Source organism: Sinohyriopsis cumingii, unplaced genomic scaffold (assembly GCF_028554795.1).
Source record: "Sinohyriopsis cumingii isolate HCF-2022 unplaced genomic scaffold, ASM2855479v2 utg002626l, whole genome shotgun sequence".
In the NCBI taxonomy this organism is placed as follows: Eukaryota; Metazoa; Mollusca; class Bivalvia; order Unionida; family Unionidae; genus Sinohyriopsis; species Sinohyriopsis cumingii.
Window position 1 is genome coordinate 566,444 of NW_028316261.1, and position 16,057 is coordinate 582,500.

The 16,057-nt window shown below is 31.6% G+C and overlaps 2 protein-coding genes across 2 annotated transcripts in view; one reads left to right on the top strand and one right to left on the bottom strand.

Annotated features, from left to right (window-relative positions):
- The first annotated feature begins 1,590 nt into the window (after positions 1-1,590).
- On the top strand, positions 1,591-11,615 carry LOC149770149 (uncharacterized). The gene is made up of 7 exons (XM_089949326.1): positions 1,591-1,695; positions 1,891-2,205; positions 4,562-4,831; positions 7,660-7,920; positions 8,793-8,882; positions 9,890-10,401; positions 11,226-11,615. Exons 1-7 carry the CDS (start codon positions 1,626-1,628, stop codon positions 11,262-11,264), a joined length of 1,557 nt encoding a protein of 518 aa, XP_089805452.1. The 5' UTR covers positions 1,591-1,625; the 3' UTR covers positions 11,265-11,615.
- Positions 11,616-13,185: 1,570 nt separating this feature from the next.
- The window catches only part of LOC149770150 (uncharacterized), a 39,006-nt gene continuing 36,134 nt past the window's right edge, over positions 13,186-16,057 (bottom strand). The window contains exon 9 of the mRNA XM_089949333.1: positions 13,186-16,057. This exon is cut by the window's right edge and continues 206 nt beyond it. The gene's annotated coding sequence lies outside the window, so the exon portion shown is untranslated.

Genomic DNA, 16,057 nt, shown 5'->3' on the forward strand with positions numbered 1-16,057 from the left:
TAATATATCTCCGGTTATAGCGCTGATACAACTATAGATAATGCTATTCCTAATACAATTGATAGTGCTGATTCAGCTTCAAGTTATACTATTGCTGAGACAAGTTATGTTTATAGTGTTGATAAAACTCCAAACTCATGGTCTTTGTGCTGATACAACTACACGTAATATGCTATTCCTGATACAACTCCGGTCACATTGGTAATACAACTCGAAAGGATGCCATTCCTAATACAACGCCTGGCACTAGTACAGCAATTTAGCAACGATGTATTGATCAGTTAATGAAATAAAGCGTTGCTGAACATCCTCTTAAGATAAATGAAGAACAATATAGGGTGGACAAACCATATTTAAAAATTATAAATAAAACAATATATTACGAAGAACTTGTAAAACCAGATGTTCGACGTACTGTTGGGCCCCCCTTTTCTCTCCGTTAGAATGAAAAAGAAATGAAAAAAGAAAAACGTACTAAGACAGAAGAAATTTCACCAATTGAAATAAATATACTTGAAGATAATACAGTTAGTTAACTGATAACATTTACTGTTGCTGAAAGAGATTTGTTACAATCAGAGAATTTAAATAAGTAAAATATTGATTCAACGAACCAAATTAAGAAGCTGAACATACATATGTTAGACTAGAGACAGAAATGTTCGTAGATTGTTTAATAATCAAGATGCATTAGAATTAAGAGGATATGTAACTGCTGTTGATATTGTCAATTCAGAAATATAATCATTGAAAACAGATCTTCATATGCTTGACAGCAATACCAAGAAACTGATAAACGCTGCTAAAGAATATTATCAAGCAAACAAAGTTAAATTAAATGACTGATCGGGAAGTTAAAAGTCAACTGGTCGACCGTTTAAGAGAAACAGAAAGTAACTTCAGATAAAAATATTAATAACATCGAATAAAAAATGAAAGTAAACTCACCAATAAATGAAAAGAAAAACAACTGCTGTCCTAAGGAAAAGGTGCTACTGTTTCTACAGCTATTGGTATTATTTTGGCTTTTTCAAAGCAAGTGTTTGAAAATTATTAACAATCTGTAGCGTTGGTGTGGTAGAGGCGACGGTTTAGGTGGTTGCCAGAATCTGGACCTGGACATACTTTGTTTTCACGCTCTTTTGGCGATCAAGGTAATCTAGAACATTTTTGTGCATTTTGATTTCCTTTCTTAAAGCTTTTTATGTTTTACGTATATAATGAGTATTGTATGATACAATCTGTGTATCTGATGGAGCACAGTTTTTTTAAAATTTAATCCTTTTGAAAATAAATCAAATATTAAGCTGAAAGTCGTGCACAGTCGTATATTACGAAAAATAGTCCTGCTTTGGAACACAATCAAAATATTTGACATAAGAGTTGATATGTATGAGTAATGTCTAACAAGATATAATGTCTTCCACATTTTATGGATATCAACATTTATCATCTTGCTTCTTATTGTTATCATGTCAAAAAGGAAACAACAGTTTGCCTCTTTGTTTCCCATGACTCAGTGGGGTACAGTTTCATATCGATTTCTGTTCAGAATGAGGAAAATATATAAATGATGAAAATGTTCTTTAAAGCATCCTTATTTCACTTTGAATACCACTAAGAAAATGCATCACATACAGTTAATGACTCTAGGCATATACCTTGGTTTTATGAGAGTGCAACATGTATGCAGTGGTACGTATATAGACCATAAATACACTTTTAATTCCTTCATGACCGATTACAGAAATGAACGATTTGTTTTTCTCAAAGAAATAAATTTGCTATCTTTTGTATATTTCTCGAACCATATTATAACCTCATTTAAGATTCGGAAAGTAGTTGAATATAACTCTGTGAAAGCAATTTGAATACACACTTTTGTTTCAGACGATAAGGTCTATGCCATCGCTGGATGCAATGCAACATTGGAATGGATACTGGGATACTCAACGCCAGAGAGTCATACCACGTCAATAACGGTTTTCAACACCAGAGGGATCACAATCGCCAATGTGGAGGATAAGAATTGTGAAAATGTGAGCAATTACGTTGTAAATTGCGAAATAATAGAACGTGAGAAACAATACGTCTTATCTGTCAGTTTGGACAACATAACGAAGACAAATAGTGAGAACTTCACGGGGCTGATAAAGTATGGGACTGGGAGTGAAAGAAATGTCACCAAACAGCTGACAGTAATAGGTATTTTGTCAAAAGAGACAACAAATTTAATTATAAGGATCCGAATCGGGTCAAAAACAAATTCGTTGAGAATACATACATACATACATATATATATATATATATATATATATATATATATATATATATATATATATATATATATATATATATATATATATATATATATATATATATATATATAATATACCAAATCGTGAAGTACAAGAATTGTGTTTATAGTTTTATTTTCATTTTTTATTTTTTTAACGAGTTCCTAGCTGCTGTACAATCGTACTTTAGTCATTTTATTTGCCCCTATATTAAGTTGTTGTTGTTGTTGTTGTTGTTCTAGGGTTTAACGCCATTTTTCAGCACAAGATAGGCTATACATGGCGGCCAGTATAACTGAAGGAGGAAGAACCCTGGAAAACCCAGGGAAGAACCACCGACCCACGAGAAGCTACTGGCAGGCTTTCCCACGTACCTACGCTAGCCAAGCCTTGGACTCGAACCTACGCAGACAGAGGTGAGATGGCAGTGATCCGTAACGGTGAGCGCTTTACCCCTATATTAAGTAAGAAAGGATTTAAATATGCGTGCAACTTTTCAATATTTATTATATTGCTCGAGTTGTCTGTACAATTACATATCGAAATGGAATGGTTCGCGATAAACCGAACATCAAAGAGCGTTATTAGAATGATAATAAAATAATGGAAAAGTCCATTTGTTTATATAATTCTTGCCGGGACGACTTTTTCTCGCCTAAAATTGTTCTCCTACTAGAAAGAATGTAACTTCCCCACGGAAACAAGTTTTAAAATATCTTGTTATACGACCGATCAATACGAAATCGATGTTTAAATATGATTATGGACATTTCTTAACGGTATTCAGAGCATCTATGGATTAATTGATTGAATGAGAGGGTGAGAGAAATATGAACAAAAAGGAACATTTTGTTAGTTTTAAATCGGTGCTAAAACAAATAACAACAGTTATTAAGGCACAATAATTAAAAAAATAAAAAATTCTTCCTGTGTTTAGATTTGTTTTATATGTATGTACAAGATAATAGCACACATCATAATATCAGAGAAACTATTCCAAAAGACGGATATACCGTAGATGGTGAAGAAATTATCTAAAGTATCCTGTTGATGGACATACACATACCTAAAGCATGGGTATATATATATATATATATATATATATATATATATATATATATATATATATATATATATATATATATATATATATATATATATATATATACCTAAAGCAACTTGTTAATAGACATACAAAATCTAAACGATCCTGTTCAAGGATATACACATATCTAAAACATGGATATACACATACCTAAAGCAGCCTGTTAATGGACATACACATATCTAAATGATCTTGTTCATGGACATACACATACCTAAGGCAGCCTTTTAATGGACATGCAAAATCTGAACGATCCTGTTCAAGGACATACACATACCTAAAACATGGACATAGACGAACCTAAAGCAGCCTGTTAATGGACATACACATATTTAAATGATCCTATTCATAGACATACACATACTTAAAGCAGCCTGTTAATGGACATACACATATCTAAATGATCCTATTCATGGACTTACACATACTTAAAGCAACCTGTTAATGAACATAAACGTATGAACATATCTCTTACAGCTTTTTGTTATTGTTTCAACATTTTGAGGATAAGGAAATACAATTGCATAATAATTCAATATTTTTTTCACTATTCAAAACATGCACATTTAGTTATTGTTTGTGTTTATTTTATATTTGTGTTTTTTTACCCAGTAGTAATTTGTTGACATTGAGCATACTAGTTTGTTGTAGAGTTGTGCCTCAGCAAGTTCCCTGCAATTAATTTGCTTTATATTAAATGTAAAAAAGTTATTTTTATGTGTAATGATTATTAGTTGTTGTGCGTCCGTTGTTTGAAGATAGAGCAATCGCTATTGACACGCTTTACATCCACGCAATCATATTAGTACGTTTAGCTGAAATATTTATTTGAATTCTGTTTACTTTAAAATAGAGATTTGACTATTTTGGACAGGTAACAAATTGCTACAATTGTAAAGCACCACTTTGAAACAAAGAATGCAGCAAAACGAATTTGAAATACAAATAACTCAGCTTGACTTAGTAATCAACTGGCGCTTTGACATGCAAAACCAGATTTGAGTCTCAGGTCGCTGACTTTGGTATAGTACTAATAAATAAAATGTGAAATGAGCCTTCAGTGACGAATTAAAGACTTGAATAAAATATTATTTTGTCTCTAATACATTTGTACATTTCTCCAAAATTTGTTTAATTTTAATTTAATTTTGTGTTTCAGACATGGCCCAAATTGTGAAATCCCCAAGTCCGACCTTGCATAAGCCTATGAATCTATCATGTAATATTGCCGGGGATCTCGTGGAAACTAAGTACAGGTGGAAACTAAATGGGTCATATATAAATTGTACGGAACGCATATGTGCCAGATCATCTATTCTGACAATTGAAAATGTAACAATGGAAGACAAGTTAAACATGTTTTCCTGTGAAGTATGTACAAAGTGCAGCTATTGTGTAGAAAGTGAAGCTTACACACCAGACCCATACTGTAAGTAGTTTTTAGTCTTTGCATGCTTCACGCATGAAGCTTAACATTTCATATCATTTTTTTATACCTGGACAGACTTTCTGAAGTTTTACTTTTCGATATCAAAACATTTAAAATACGGAATGGACAAATGCTATGATAGACAGTAAATTTATGTATCTTTTCTTGGAAAATCGGCTACTTAATATTGACTCGTTTTATGTATTAATACACAATATTAACGTTTATGTAAGTCTGACCATCAAATTAGCAATTTACTCGACATGTTACGACTTCAGTGTGCATATATTGGTACACTCATTCCACATCCTATAAACGTCTCAATCGCACGTGCTAATGTGTCTACTACATATGAAAGCTACTTTGAAATCCAGCTAAATAAGTGTTGCTCTTCTTTTAAGGTTTCCGTTGTGATAGAAAATAATGCACATCATGAATTTGAACGCATACAGTTAGAGATACAATCTGATGGAATTAAGTTATACCTGGCCCAGTAACAAAATTAATGTTTTAGGGCTATGTGAAACGTTGCTGAACCTGGAATGGAAATATAAACAGAACTAGATCGGTACATGAATCAGCAGAATGTACCCACTATGGGATCCATCACATCGAAACTATATGTATGGTTAAGTATATTCAATTTGTATTGTTTTCTTGACCTTTGTCCGTAATTGAGGATAGGTGTTTGGCTTACCTGACTAATGTCAGTTTCATTCAAATATGTTTACTTAGATATGAGTTCCTATAACCTTTCACTATATATTTTCTTCCATATATTGGTAAGAGATGGTCGAAACTCTTGCAACTGTTTGATCTACACCAGCATATCATATCGATGTTCAGAATTACATCTCATTCTTTAACTACCACTGATCATAGACATGGCTCTGATCAATTGATTGCTTTGTACGACCATTCTCAGTAAGTGATTATTACTATTTTATTACTAGGGGATGTCGTCAGTAGTTAAAACAAACACCTATAAACACTTCTCACTTCATGGGCTTTCTAACTGAACGTGCCACTGTGCTATTTACCTCTGCTTCTTCAAACAGTATTGACCAATGGCTTACAAACTTGTATTCTGGATTTCATGTTTTAAAGGTCAAAAGTAAACGTGTAACGAAAGCTAAAACTTCTTGAGTAATACTTTCATCCTTTAGAAGACGAAAAACTATAAGCACGATAGAAAGAATCAAACCATCTTGCTATACAAAGTAAGAGAAATAACTTTTTCAAATTAATATCCGAACTTAAAGATCTCAAGCATATCTAGAATCAATTTCATTGTCCCACCACTGAGACAAACACTAACATTTTCAATTAAATACACGTATGTGATATAATATTTACTAATCTTCTTAATATTGTTGAACAACTTAATCGTCCTTTTATTTCTGTCTCGAAGCGTATTCTAACAAAATCCCCATCCAGAAATAAATATGACAATTTGAGACTATTTGTAAGTGAAAACCCATAACAATTAACTAGCTTACTAATATCATTCAAAGACGGTTGTTAACATATTCTCAGTTTGAATCCTAAAGCATTAATCCCTACATTCTTAAAAAATATTTGCCTGTGTAGTTGCCTAATCTATCAACGAGTTAAAAGACAATTGTATCTCAACTGGTGTCTTATCGCAAACATTCTAAGTAGCTAATGTTAATCTCATATATAAACGGGGAAGTAATATTGACGGCTTTTAACTAAAGACTCATATCAACCCTTCCCGATATTTTGAAATTATTTGAAAAACAATCTAGCCGCCAATTATAGTGTTACTTAACAAAATATGACATTTTATATACCACATAATCATGTTTCCGAATGACATTACTGTTGTTAAACTGTTAAAGAGGAATAGATATACATGATATTGATAATGTCGATGTAATATGAGCAGTTGTTCTTGATTTTAATAAAGGTCTTGAATTATCTGTTATGGTATTCAAGTTAAAGGACTCTCTGTGTACACATGCACACATTCCTCGCTCTCTTTGTTTGTATTACATCTCGAAAATTGTTAACAAATTGCTTCAGCTAATGATTATTATTTTAAGTTCAACACACTTACTCATGACGTTCTGGGAAGGTCTAATATAGGTCGCATTCTATTTATGATTGATATAAATAATATCATATTAGATGCTGCAATGCAAAAAAACATTTTAGCTGTTCATAATTGTAAAAAAACATACGATAATGGAATCAATCTGCTAAAGGAACTGATCTCAATTTTGAAAGGTGTAAATATAATCATATTGTAATTAACCAACGAAATACAATTTGCATATAAATTGATATTTGGCGACAATTGACTAATAACCCTGACCAAAAATTATATATGCAATGGTATTTTGAGATGAAAGTCTGTATGGTACCATATCATGTTTTTCTCCACCATCATATTTTAGGGTTCCTTGGTTTATTCCTATTATCGCGCATTTCTTATATGTAAACCACTATCTGCTGAAAATACAATAGTATGCGTGATTATTTTATGTAAATGTAACGATTAATGTTTTCATAAAAGAAAGCGAAATTTATTTAAAGGAAAATGACAAAGTCAGCTGAAAGTGTTCTGCAGAATGCAACTCAGTTTGCACATTTAAGTGGGATGAATAGATCAACAGCGAGAACTCGGAACTAAAAATAGAGAGCTTTGGTTCAAGAATGGGTGGAGAGTATATTTGCATCACTAGAAATCAAGAAACAAATGCGACGTCAAAAATCTTATCCCATTTTACTGCATCTTTCAAAAGGTGACAATATGTTTCAGCCTGACACAGAATAATTGATAATGTTTCTTTCCCTTGTTGTAGACGGGCCTTACAACGTGTCATTGAGCACAAAAGAAAACGAAATTTACTTAAAAGAAAATGACAAAGTCAGCTTAAAGTGTTATGCAGAATGTAACCCAGTTTGCACTTTTAAGTGGGATGGATATATCAACAGCGAGAACTCGGAACTCGAAATAGGGAGCTTTGGTTCAAGAATGGCTGGAGAGTATATTTGCATTGCTAGAAATCAAGAAACAAATGTGACAGCAAAATCTCATCCCATTTTACTGCATCTTTCAAAAGGTGACAATATGTGTAAAGATATATATATATATATATATATATATATATATATATATATATATATATATATATATATATATATAGATATATAGATAGATAGATAGATAGACAGACAGATATATATATATATATATATATATATATATATATATATATATATATATATATATATATATATATATATATATATATATATATATAGATAGATAGATAGATAGATAGACAGATAAATATAACTGATTGAGTTTGAACCTTTCAATATCATTTTAATACACACATGCATTTACTTTTATTTGCTGTTACACCACAGAAGTAAGTTGAGGAAAATATTTGCAGCAGTTTTTGGCAGCTGTTATGTTATTTGTTGGTTTGGTTTAGATTTTAACTTGTGTAGTGCGACTCGAAGTATGTGACACAAATGGTAAAGAGAATACTTTTATTTACTGCGAATAGATTATCTATAAACAAATCGCATTTTGACACATAATTGTTCATATATGATCCATGCACATTTTCAAGTGTTCATTCTACTCTAATATTATTCCATATAGCTCAAAAGGAAGTAGGCGGTGACTCACGACTGTTCCAATCCTACCATTGGACCAGCCTGGGTATTTGTATATCAAATTATATTTACATTCAAATGGTCAATTGTCAGAACACTAAATATACCCATCAGGTGATGCACAGTTATTTGTCAGACGTATAGCTGACCAATATTTCTCAACGCAATTTTGCTATTGTGTTATTATACATACAGGCTAATTCATAAGGCTACCAATGAAATAAAATATACTCTCCATATTGTTTTGATATTAATTCCAATATTTCTACGATTAACAACATCTAACAATACGCATGTCTTCTTTCAGATCCCCAGCAAGTTCTTCTCGGAATAGGAATAGTCTTAGGTGCTTTCGTCTTGGTCATCGCTGGATTTGTAATTCTAGTCAAACATAGGGGTAAATATTTTTAATGTGTGTTACGAGTACTACTCTATAATTAAATTACGCACGTGTTCTTGTTTACATGGTTTACAGGATGTAAATGCTTGAAGAAAATGAGGCGTTACAATAATATAAAATACGGGATATGTTTTTAAATATTGTAACTTTATGCAACAGCAATAACCCTCTATACATTCAGTGAATGTAATCATTTCTAGCAATTCAGGGCAATCCTAAAATTCCCTTGTCTGATCTATGGGTTACGATCACTCGTTAGCGCGATTGATGATCATGTGCCTGCATTCAGCAGACTTTTTTTTATTATGGATCTTACATGACATACTTTATTAGGAATGTAAGAAACTTCTGAATATTTCATTAACGGTTAAAACTCTTGATCTAGTGATATTGCTACATTCGATGTGTCTAACCAGTGAATCTCCGGAAATATTATAATCAATCATCAAGTCTGCAATTCATTTGCATAGTTATACGTAATAATGGATAATAATATAAATGAGCATGATATAACGGGTAAAAGAGGTTAACTGCTATAGTATCTCAGTGTGAACGTCTATATATTTTAGTTACTTGCATTTATTTCCATACCATAAATTATATAAATATATTGATGATACTAGCGAAGCCAGTGTTTATGCAATAATTGGAAATATGGCCACCTTAAACTTTTTTAATACTTGTATAAAGTATATAAAACATCATAAAGGTAAGAAAGCTTACATTCAGAGATTATGAATAGATTAAAAAGAATGTATTTGATTATCTTCTATATTTTCACTATTAAAGTTTGGTATTTTATGATGACATGTTGCTCATTTTCTTTCACATTTATTGGGACATGATTTCTAAAACAAAAACATTAATCTTCTGAATCTTGGACAAACTTTCGCGCTTTAAATAAATGAATATACACAGGCTCGGAGTTGATTACAGAACAAATAATATTTGCAGGAAACTAACACTCATTTATCTTGTTCTGGTTCAATTTTAAATTATTTTAGGTTCTCTAGCGAAGAATCGGACATGTGTAGGACAAGTAAATAATGCAGTCTGTCAAGATGTATTACGTTTCGAGATCCGGAACAGGCTCCTTCCCATCTCAACATGGCAAGAACTTGAATATCGAAGCACTAAGAGAGCAAATTATCCTAGATTGCACAGAAAATCAAGGAGCTTGCATACACTTTTCGGCCAGAACCAAGATTTTAGGATTCCAATTCGGAAAACATTATCTTTGCAAACTTTAATTCAATTATCACAAATAATTGGAAGACGGGCAAGTAGGGATGACTCTGTGGTTAGTATGTATAGTTTCAAGGAAAACAGTTGGTCTATTATGAAAGGACATGCTAACGGGATGAAACTGGAAAAAATGCATTTAAAAGATCTAAAAAGCAAGAGAGTAAGTAGTGTTGATCAGTCTACTGACACAGAGTTTCCAATCCTAAACATCGCTCGACACGGATGTTTGGATCAAGAACCAGAGGAGGACCTATACACTACAATAGATGAGGTAACACGTCACTATCTTCTGTCGTTCTCGTTCTATGCTCGTCAATGTGAAAATATAATCGAAAGGAAATTCTCTTAGTACAGAGCTATAAAATGCATCTCTTTCAAAATGCAACATTTACCAAAAAAAAAAAAACAAGAAAAAATAAACAAAAAAAAAAACAAACAGCTGAATGTATAGGAAAATGTACCCTTAGAAGTTTAATTTGGTTTTATTCGGTGACGTTACAAGTTCTAATAAAACTGTCCATCTGTGATGAAGGGCGCATGGTAACGTTGAAGAATTATTTAATGGAAGTAACACTCGTGTCTATAAAAATTGACATAAAACTGACAATAATGATCTCTAGGACTTATGGGTGCAAATCAAATGCATGTATCACTGCTTGATGGCTGTACATTCCATTACATATTATTATTTATTGAGGCCCATAATGTTATATCGGGATATAGTTTGTTATGCGAATGTCTCTTATTCATTCATTATTTTGATTATTAATGTGATGACCATCCCCCACGATTAGTGTTTTATATTTTCAGAGTGTGTGCATTTATTTGTTATGTTCAGTTGTATAGTAACAGAGTTGATATGAGCTCTCTCTCTCTCTCTCTCTCTCTCTCTATATATATATATATATATATATATATATATATATATATATGTGTGTGTGTGTGTGTGTATGTGTGTTTGTGTGTGTGTGTGTGTGTGTTATCGTGTTTTGTGATTATAAACACATTAACCACGTTGAGATTCTTGTTTAAATTAATACTTTTTTATGCTTTATACATTTCTGATACAACAAATTATTTATCTTGTTCCAATAGGCTGCTATGTTCGTCTACGATTACGCTTTCAAACATTGAAAATAGAGAAAATATACAGATAGTCTGCAGGAACTCTGGCTCTGAAAACTATGGATATGAGTATCTTAGTTTGCCTGGACTGCCAAAGAGAGGAAATGTCATTTGTGATGAGACCTGAGCGCTTACAGCAAATACAAACTATGACCAAAAATTGTGAATAATTACCACATAACTATCTCCATATATTTAGCAATTACCAATATATTGTATAATGTTATTAATTAATGACTAAAGGGTTTCCTAAATATTTCCAGTTAATTAACAAGAAGATATTTCATTCTTTATATGATGAGTATAGCATATATTATGCGTCTAATGATTCTCTGTATTTATTAAAGTACTTCTTCATTATCTTCTTTTCATCGTTTTAGTTTTGATAATCTGTTTTTGTTGGCAATAATATCACATGATTATTCTTAGCGGAAATTTCCAATATCATTAGTTGTACCAAACAATGCAATTTATATGCTTGTGTATTATTAGATTGTAAATATCCCATACTTTTCAGGTAATGGTTCCGGGGCATATGTTTATACAGTTATCGTTATGAGCTTGAATTCTTGCAATAAGTCCTTTTCTATAAATTGATTTTGCAAGACACACGATACAAGATCGAAGACAGTTTAGGTAACATACCCAGTAGATTGAGACGAGCTATTTAACAATAAAACATATAAATAGTACGAAAACATTAAGAGATCGACCCACAAATGTACCATGTTTGATAATAGAGAAGATGATGTATGTAAAAGATACCGACATACATGCATTTACTGATTTTGAAAACAAACTACCCCTGTGAAGAAAACTATATGTATACAAATAATACACCAATCTGTCGTAGAGAAGTATGTACAAGCACTTATAAAAGAGGTAGTTAGAAATGACAATGCTGTTTCTAAAATGCCTGGGCAAACACCAAATCATAGTTAAAACATCATCCAATGCGATCGCCAAATCTTAAATTTAAAAACATAATTAATGACAAAAAAAAAAAAACAACAAAAAAACAACAAAACAACAAGACTGCGATGAAGACGAATTTAAATCTAAAGAAGGAACAACTTGATCTACACAAATCGGATTAATACTGATCTAAAATACAAAGCAACTACACTTGCCGGATTGGAATCAGCCTGCTGAATTCTTTGAGATCAGAATTGCATAATAGTCATTGTCTGTTTCAGACTCAGTGGATGGGTGGACTCAGGTTTTAAATAAAGCCCACCACACCTTGTGATCTGTACTCTGTGGTGTCTGAAATTATTTTTACATTCCTTAAATATGAGCAGACTATTTAAATATTCTTAGGAAAATATTATATGATAAAGTTGCCATGTAATATTCGTAATGAGTTTACACGTTAATCTACTAATATATAAAATCGGACTATGTTGTATGAGCTATTAATATGATCATGGAGCAGTTTTAGTGCATCAAACTGTAATTTATTTTTCTTTACCTCTAGAGTACAACCTTTCAACATTAACTAGAGACATACATCTTACATGTATGTGCTACATATATATATATATATATATATATATATATATATATATATATATATATATATATATATATATATATATATATATATATATATATATATATGTTCTCTCCGCGGCTACATTTATAAAACAACTAAATTTTTTCTTTGTTTAGGTTTGCCATAATTACAGCGTTTGCCATATTGCACTGATTATTCGACATATGTGTGTTATAATTCAAAGTATGGATCTTTATTGTATGGAGTTCACACTATTTAACTAAATGTTTATTCTCATTGAACTTCTACCTATTTATCTGGAGAACCGTTTCGAAACATGGTCAAATCATACTGCATTATACACTCTCTCTGCATCAGTTTTAATGTAGACTAAATTGTTTTCAAAAGAAGGAAGATATGTTAACGAAGAGAATAAAAGAGAATATATTTTATTCCTCCATAATCCTATAGAAAATATTTGGCGTACTATAGCAGAGGAACAGCAAAATAAGAAACAACACAAAACAACACCAAACAGAACAACAGGCATAATAACATTAAAACTACAACTAAATAATTAATTGTGAATATAATGCAGGGTAACAAATTCGCATCATTTCTGCGCAAGAAGAAGATAATGCTAGAATTGTAATGGTGGTAATGCCGTTACCTTTGAGTATGCTGATTACAATACGTAAATGTCCATAAAGATAAAAATACAACATTTAATTACGACCTTTAATCCATTTTCCTACAACTACTACAACTACAGCTACTACTACTACTACTACTACTACTACTTTAGAAGTAGTTGAAAAAAGAATAGTAATAATTACAGCAGTAGCAGCAACAACAAGAACAGCAGCAGCTACCGAATCGATAGTAGTAGTAGTAGGAAAAATAATAGTGGCTGTAGTAGCAGCAGCAGCAACAATAACATAATAATGTTAGTAGCAGTAACATTTGGCGTAGAATGATATATCCCTTTACATTTTAAAACTTATTTAAAAAGGCCTGATAAGAAGGAAGGTTGTGTTTGAGAAATGTGAAATACAACTGTACCGGATATAATTAATTCAACTGGTATAGCTATGCGTCGGTTTCCATCATAATCCTCGAAAGGTAATTTCGGGTATACATCACCCTCATTTATCATGTGAATGATGGTCATTAACGTATCATTGATTGTTTAAACATATTTTATTTATTACATTATGCTAAAGTGGTCGGGCTGCAAGTTCGTGTAGCACTAGATAAGCCCTTTCCCATACAAATATAGTGGTAAAAATTAATACAATATGATTGGTGAACATAGACCTCACCATGAAAACAAAGCAAATATTCAACACAATAAAAATACAATGTGTTGAAACTGAAAAGTAATAACTGTTCGAAAAGGAGTAAAATGTAACCAGAATCTAAGACAAGGAATCAGTGGTGTTACCAAATGTCTCAAATAATTGTATTTATTATTTACTGCACATACATCAACTGCTCATTGTACTGTATGAGGAAGAAAGCCACATACAATCTCATAACTCTTGGAATATAAGGAAGAAACATTGTTTATAATGACTTGCATGATTATTGTACTTTTAATAACTAGTATTGTAAAGGTGATTTCATTCGCTATCACCTTATGCCGTTATACCACTTACACCGCCTCTCACTTCAAATAAATTATGTTTCACAAATTAAAAATTTGCCTTAAAATATTAGCTAATTATTTGTTAGACTAATGAACAATAACAACGGTAGCATTAGCTGTGTTCGTAGTATTTTGATGAACTGGCTATATGAGAATGCTGGCTGAAAGTTTTCTCTTCGAGTAGATCACGCCATGTTCTTTTGCATGTTTTGGAACTAATGATGATTCCTGGCAACGTGTCTAAAACGAATAGATATTGTATAATATAGGACTGAACAAAAGTCTAGTGCATAGTACGAAAAGTAATTTATACTCTTATTAGGCCTTAAGCAAATCTTGATGACATTACTATCAGTATAACTGATCAATTTTTACCAATATTGGTTTTTGTCACGAGTGCTTTAAACATCTTCTGGCACCTATTGTTATACCGTAATAGATCAGCATTTGAAGCAGCTCCTATGTTACCTCTGTTGAGTTAACTCTACTGACAAAACCATTTTAATTAGCTGATATTCCTGCATCTTTACATCTCTAGCATCGCGTATATCGCGTACATATGTCAGTGTCACATTTATAATATTCTTCATTAGAGTATTTTTTGTATACAATATATAATGTCATTTCTGCCATTTATTCCATTTTTTAAAAACATTCCTGCTAGGAAATTTATGAAAAATAGTGTCTTTCATATCTATATTTATGCATATCGTTAAAGTGTATGTGTTACGATTCTTTGGTCTTAAACTATGTAACAGGAAAAGCAAAACCAAGTTTAGTAAAATTCAACAAATAATTGTATTCTCTAAGTTATAAAAGAAAACTTGAGGAGGAACTTATAATATTGTGAATTAAACTCCAATAATCCTAAACGTTCTATCAAACGTGCAAAATATAGAGCGTTCCGAATGAATTCCGACCTTGAATGTGCTGATGTGACAATAGTCTTGAATGTGATGTGCTGACATTCTTGATGTAGAACAAGTTTTTTATTATCTAGAATATTTTGGATGAATTCACAATAATCCAAAAATGATTTTGTCCGAAATACTGGTAAGCATTTTGCAGCTCAAATTAAGAATTTAGACAAATAAATCCTCTCAAATTATAACTGAACACATCTAAAATACTGATGTTAAGATAGGAATAGGAATGAATAACTGTGTGCTTAACATACATAAATGCATGTTAAAATTCATCCCTGCATGACCTATCTCACAACACATCCCTTACCTGACTTATGTCGCCATATTACGTAACCATCCCAACGGAAAATTACACCAAACTGGTTCAAGTTATAGCACCTGTTTAGGTCATAATCAAAGCTGGGTCTAGAGATTAAACCCAAGTAAACAACCTGTTTATAGTTTATTACTGATTATTATCTTAAACTATTAGATATGTAATATGCTATTTACAAATGATCTTTGCATTCTACAATCATGGACAAAATAAAACATACAATGTAAATATACACTGCACATTTTGTGTCAAATTCTTTTCATATTAACTGGCTTTCGTTAATTGTGTGATATTTCTAACAGGTATGTATCACATATTTTTCCGTTCTTGTAGTTGATTCTAAACAGTTCTTCATATACTGGGTCATATATTGCTGTCTTCAGAACTAAATTACTATTGAAAAATTTAAAATTAAGG

What these genes read in the sequence shown, in the direction of transcription:
- LOC149770149 (XM_089949326.1), top strand. Translation starts at nt 1,626, where the DNA reads ATGCATCACATACAGTTAATGACTCTAGGCATATACCTTGGTTTTATG. An exon ending in TTACACACCAGACCCATACT is followed by an intron (nt 4,832 to 7,659) that starts GTAAGTAGTTTT and finishes CCCTTGTTGTAG; the next exon opens with ACGGGCCTTACAACGTGTCA. An exon ending in TATACACTACAATAGATGAG is followed by an intron (nt 10,402 to 11,225) that starts GTAACACGTCAC and finishes TTGTTCCAATAG; the next exon opens with GCTGCTATGTTCGTCTACGA.